Raw genomic sequence first — 6,605 nt, forward strand, 5'->3', positions numbered from 1 at the left:
ACGTGCCACCAGCACGAGGGCCAGTCACACGGTACTGGCAACGGCCACACTCAAAAAGGTGTTTTTTATGTGCCACCTGCACGGGAGCCAGTCCAGCTCGAATGATTTTCTTAGGTGCCACCAGCACAAGTGCTAGAAGGCGACGCTGGTAACGATTCCGCTCAAATGGTGCTATTTACGGGCCACTAGCATGGAAGCCAGACAACTGCTCTGGCAATGAACATGCTCGGACAGTGCTGTTAGTGCTCCACTGGCGCAGGTGCCAGTCATCAAGTATGGTTCAATTACGATTTCACTTGCCCCAACAGGTCTTCGCAAGTAGAACAAACAAAAGTACAGACAAGTGAGGGAACAACATGCAAAAAAATAAACATGTTTGCTTGACATTTAACAATTAATTATACATTACTAAGTGATTAGTCTCTATTGATTGCAGAGAAGGATTGATGAAGATTATAACAACCAGAAACTGTACTTTGTTCACAGAGTAAGTTTGCTAGGACATACAGCCTAGATTTTGTTACTCAGCATATATAAGAATGTTTGGTGTGAATGTGTGTGTGTGTGTGTGTGTGCTGCACATAATATTTACTCATTAGCCAATGTAGGTAAGTATTTTCTTGGATTATTATTCGTATATTCCCTATATTTAACAGAAGAACTGAAGGGTTCTTAAGGTTATATGTAATAATAATAATTTCATGTATTACAATGCTACTAGTCTAAAACAATGACAGTTAGTGGTCAATCTAAAATGAAGAAATTACCTGTAAGAGACGTACACACTCAGCAAGCATTGGTGCTAGGATACGGGTTGTATAAAAACCAGGTCCATCTTTTACTGTAATCACAAGTTTGCCTTGTTTCAATCCCACACTGACAGCACGTGCTAAAATACATAATAATGCTTTTAAATTCTTTTTTTATAAAGGCATGAATTACCATTATGCAACCTAGATATTTTAAAGAATTAATTACACAGTACAAATTAGCTAATATTTCTTACCTTTAAGAATAATAATACCATATAGAGAATGAGATGATTGACACAATTTCAATGTATACTTTGTATTCAAGGATTGACAGATGAGTGAGGAATCGTATTTATAAGCAATATCTCAGAAACAGATAACATTATTTAAGGTGTGGCTGTAATGGTGAAACTAAAAATTATGAAGATAGAAATTATGTTCTTTCCACATAAAATCAAGAGGGAACTGAAAGTAAGCGAATCTAACCAGGGGATTAGCAGGGTATATGTGACTGTTCACACACACACATATATATGAGAGTGGGCTGAAAAGTTCATATGCTGACTATGAAGGAGTGATGCTAGAGCTGGGAAATCTGTCGTGCATTAATTTCAATTCTCATTAATGACTGTATTGTGACTGTTCAAAGAAGACTTCAAAAGTAACCAGTCTTGAAACTGGACAAAATTTGGCATTGTGGTGTTATCAAGTACCTGAAAAAAAAAGGGTTTAGTTCCTAATGACATTCGTGCTGACATGGTTGTTACATTAGGGGATGATGCTCCAACATTACCAACAGTGCAAAAGTGGCCAGTTGAATTTTGGACATCCTGCAACTGCTACCACTGTGGAAAGCATTGATCATGTTCACCACATAATGGTGGATGAGAGAGTCAAGAATATTCTGCACAATGAACTTGGCATGACGAAGGCCTCTGCTCAGTGAGTGCCACATCTTCTGACACCTGATCGAAAGTGTACCAGGCTATTCTCATCACAGGAAAATCTAACATTGTTTGAGGCAGATCCAGCTGGTTTCCTTGGATATTTCCTAACCCAGGATAAGTGTTAGCTTCATCATTTTGAGCCAGAGACAGAGACAATCCATGTAGTGGAAACACCCTTCCATCTACAGGGAAGGTAATGGCCTCAGTATTTTGAGATGCAAAAAAGCATTAGGTTTATTGACTATTTTCAAAAGGGCCACACCATCAACAAAGAGTACTGTGCCAACTTGCTGAGGCAGTTACAAAACGCTATCAAGAACAAACATTCGGGAAAACTGACAAAAAAGGTCTTGTTTCATCAGGACAATGCTTCAGTACACAAGTCTTTGTTTTCAATGGCTACTGCGTGTGATTGGATTTGAACTGGTTGAGCAGCCTCCCTAATCTCCTGATTTGGCTTCATCTGTTTCCCAACACGGAAAAACACGAGGCTGCGAACCAGAATCATGGTGGTCATATCTGCTGTTGATGACTTTTTTGACCATCAAGATGAAAGCTTCTTTACCAATGGGATCCAAGTACTGAAACTCCAATGGAATCCAAGTACTAAAATACCAATGGAAGAAGTGTGTAAACTGCAAGGAGGACTATAAACCTCATTTGGTCACATTCCATGAGAGTATCTTGGTCAACCTATGAAGTTTTCAGCTGACCCTTGTGTATATCAAAACAGGTGGTTGGAAAAATTTTTTGGTATTATTTATTCACCATTACATGTCTCATTTGCTAATAGGAATTACAAATTTGTAAATGTAGGATAAGCAAGTAAGAAATTTCCTAGTAGAAATCCTTCAGACAGAATTAAATATTACAAAATTTACATTTGGATGAAGCATTTATATATAATTAATAACTGTGGAACTAGAAATGTAGTTTACAGCATAAGATGCATAGAAATTGCTTGTAAAGACATGAGCATGACATACATAGGGGAGACATCTCGGAGCATTTCGGAGCATTTCGGAACGACTAAATGAACATTTGAGATAATATGACAACAAAAACAGTCCTCCATACTCTACCAATATATCAAGGACCAACATGGAGGCAACCTGAGCCAACTTGACATCTGCATCTTATCCAAGCACCCAAAGGACCCAACACTCAGACAAATACAAGGAGTACGTCCTCATAAATGAAACTTCCCCAATACAAAATAGGAAATATACATAGTAGATATACCCCCATACCCACAGTTTACACAGGTAGAGTACAATAGTCAGTGGGCTGTTATGTAGATAGATGTATGTGTGTGTATGGGTGTATATATATATATATATATGCACATGTATGTAAGCATATGGATATGAAAGTAAACAGATCGATATACAGACGGATACGTATATAGGTAATATGAACAGACAAGCACACATACGCAAATGAAGACTGAAACACATGACCATATATACACACACGCTTTACTTCACACAAGGACACATATGGAGACACACATCCACACATATGGAGATGCACATCCATATATACAAACACGGCACATAGTTGCAAAACACACACACACACTCAGACATGCACACACACACACACACACAAACACACAAACACACACATACATAAAAACACACAAACACGGACATGCAACATTGAATATGCAGAATACATACATACATAAATATATACATATGCACACACACATACATGCATACCCACATACATACATACATACGTAAATGCATGCTTGTATAGGCACACACACACACTGATCCACACATATGTGCACAAATAAACAAAAAGGAATGCAGTGTGAGTAACGTAAAGAGTCAAAACTATTGAAAAGGTTGCAAGACGCAACGAAAATTTTAGGAAAATATAAAAGAAATAAGTGGAAATTTTACCTGTGAGTGTATTAAATTATAAGGCACCAAAAGAGAATGACTCTCCCCAGACACAACAGAATATGCTTCAACACACAAATCACATGAATCTTGCAAACCAAATCCAAAAACGAAATATATATATATATATATATATATATTATATGCAACTCTCTTACTATTAGAAACAAACCTCATTTACCTTTTGCTTCATTACAGGTTCCTTCATGTGTAATGATCTCCAAAAGCTGCATCTTATCAACAGGTGAGAAGTAATGCATTCCAATTACCTTTCAAATAAAATATAATTAGAGAGTAATAATTCATTCTTCTACACAGCATATTATAATATCTATTATGAACATTCTTAGAGGATTATACTGAATTCAAAATTAGTATAATTCTATTATACACCATGAGATAAAAAGTTGTGTTATTTTAAAGTAAAATACATAATTAAATGCTATGTATGTAATATAATAAACATACTTGAATATGAATGAAGTATGTCCCCCTGCTCATAACACAAGATAATAAACATAGCTTTTAATGTGCAAAACAATGTTGTATCTATCATCGTATGTCACATTGAAAACAATACTTATGAAAAAGTCTGCTCTAAAGCAAAAGAGCCAAGTATAGCAATTTAGAAGTGCAACTGTTGTCCTAAAACAGATTGTCTCCTCTATATATTGCCAACATAATATAGCAAAAAAATGTTTCATATAATAGTCTACCTCACCAAAATCTCAACTCCTGATATTTGTAGTATTTTTTTTTATTGTTCACAACAAGCAGCTCCATATTTATGTGATCTAGTAATTTTTACCAAACTCTTTAATGAAGACTATCTACTTAACAGAAAATTAACAATCAAACATTTGATCAAGATTTAATGTCTTTTCCTAAAGAACAGCTATGTAACAATTTACAGTTCTTTCAATGACTTAAATCTTACTTTTCATATACTTTCCCCCTTCCTCTATTCAAAGAAAACAAAGTACCACATACCATTTCAGGCCTTTTGCTTGCTTTTGCAATCTGTGCAATAGGGAGAGCAGATGTATTGGTTGCAAAAACACAATGTTCTGGGATATACTGAAAAAGATTTTTTTAAATAAATTAAGATAATTATAACTAAAGCATGAAATAAAAATAATTATAAATAAAGGATAAAATACAATTAATATTTTTTAAAATCTCTGAGTGAGAGGAATACAGTAACAGTACTGTATAGTAATGTTAAAATGCCAACATAACATGGCAGTCCTGTAAAGGACAATGTTACTGTTGTTTTGGCCTCAGGAAAACATCTTTTCCAGCTGGCTAACGACACACAAGCTGTGTCCGTATATAGCATTTGCAAGGGAGTTTCATCACTAGCTGGTGATTGTCTCACACCGAGGATGGATAACATCCAGAAACCTAGGTCTATGAGCATCACATAAGGCTAGAGATGGGAATGATGACCTCCTTTGCAAATGCTATAAACAGACACAGGTTGTGTGCCGGCCAGCTGGAAAAGATGTTTTCCTGGGGCTAAAACAACAGTAACATTGTCCTTTACAGGACTGCAACGTTATGTTAGCATATAAACATTACAATTAATATTATAAAGACAGTTGAAGCTGTTACTATAAAATCTTGAATAATTACCATTTACCCTTTCAAGTTTATGTCAGTTATATTCATAATAATTTATTACAAGTTTTATAACAGTTGATCTGTAATGAGTGAGGTTTACAGATCACAGCTGCTCAAAATACTATAATAGTCACCAAATTTAACAATTCTATCAGTAAATCCAATTAAAACAAAAAACAAACCAATTATTTTCATAGAAAATAAAATCTAAATTTCAAAAACAGGTTTTCTGATCATTATTTTGAGGGGATGGAAGTGATGTCAATTGCATAACAACTTGTTCATCACTTTTCAATCATGTTAAAACACTGTTTTTTTATAATAATAATATGATCCTTTTCTTTCCTATTTAGTCATAATTACTAATACCATATGGTTATTCTCATTAGCTAAACCCTTCATACTTAGCAGGGTTACAATGTTGAAATATTTTACATGAGTTTACAAATATTACAAGCATCATAAGGATAATGAGTCCAGGTATGGATTTTGCTATGAAGTCACAATGGGGACATTGATGATTTTGATTTGGCCTGAAATTAGACAAACATGTCTGTTGATTATAGGACATAATTTTTTTATTGTTCAGTTTAGCTGCATCATGACATGATTTATGCCACTAAGATTGATCTAGGCAATAATTTTCCCCAAAATAATAATAATAATATATTAAAAGGACTGACATAACTCCTCACAAAGGTAAATAGACAATACAAAGAGTGTAAGGTGATTGCAATAGATGTTTTATTGGTTGAACAATATTTTGACAGTTAGCCTATCTTTGTCGACTTCAAAATTGCTAATCATGTCTTCAATTTTCAAGTTTACAACTGGCAAAAAGAAAAAGATGCAGTGCCAGGTTGTGGCTCTCATGGCTTCTGATCTTAACTGATTGGAAGTGTTATCATGTACATGTTTATCTTGGTATAAATGATGGGCTACAGCAAATATTCTGCTCAAAGGGCCAGTCCTTTATTTTTTCTATAGTTTTCATAACCGAATCCAACATCAGCCTGAGGTCTAGGTCTCTGGGTAGCTTTTTCTTTCTTTTCTTTGGTCCAGTGGATTTCAGGATCTAGGGTTTACACTGATTTATTGAGCAGTAATACTTGTATAATTTATGGGACATTAGCAAGAGCTCTCTGCCTTCAGGCAAACCTTCACACAAAATACTTGTTCCAATGCCCCACTCTAAAATTAAAACTTTTTGGAACTCACTACTTTTCATATAATCAACTGGAGTGAATGGAAGTTTTAAGAGAGACAAGAGATTTGAAAAGGAACCAAAAGAAGCATGGGCTGAGAGAGAGAAATGGAGATAAAAGAGTTCAAGAGAGAGAGAGAGAGAGAGAGAGAGAGAGAGAGAGAGA

General features: G+C 35.1%; 1 protein-coding gene across 1 annotated transcript in view; it reads right to left on the reverse strand.

Annotated features, from left to right (window-relative positions):
* LOC106883270 (trifunctional enzyme subunit alpha, mitochondrial) overlaps positions 1 to 6,605 on the reverse strand; it is an 83,861-nt gene that overhangs the window by 8,507 nt on the left and 68,749 nt on the right. The window contains exons 15-17 of the mRNA XM_014934213.2: positions 4,603 to 4,689; positions 3,794 to 3,881; positions 768 to 889 (exon numbers count right to left, since the gene is read on the reverse strand). Coding sequence (XP_014789699.1) covers positions 768 to 889; positions 3,794 to 3,881; positions 4,603 to 4,689 — 297 coding nt within the window. The remainder of the gene's footprint in view (positions 1 to 767; positions 890 to 3,793; positions 3,882 to 4,602; positions 4,690 to 6,605) is intronic.

This window comes from Octopus bimaculoides, chromosome 19 (genome assembly GCF_001194135.2).
Source record: "Octopus bimaculoides isolate UCB-OBI-ISO-001 chromosome 19, ASM119413v2, whole genome shotgun sequence".
NCBI lineage: Eukaryota > Metazoa > Mollusca > Cephalopoda > Octopoda > Octopodidae > Octopus > Octopus bimaculoides.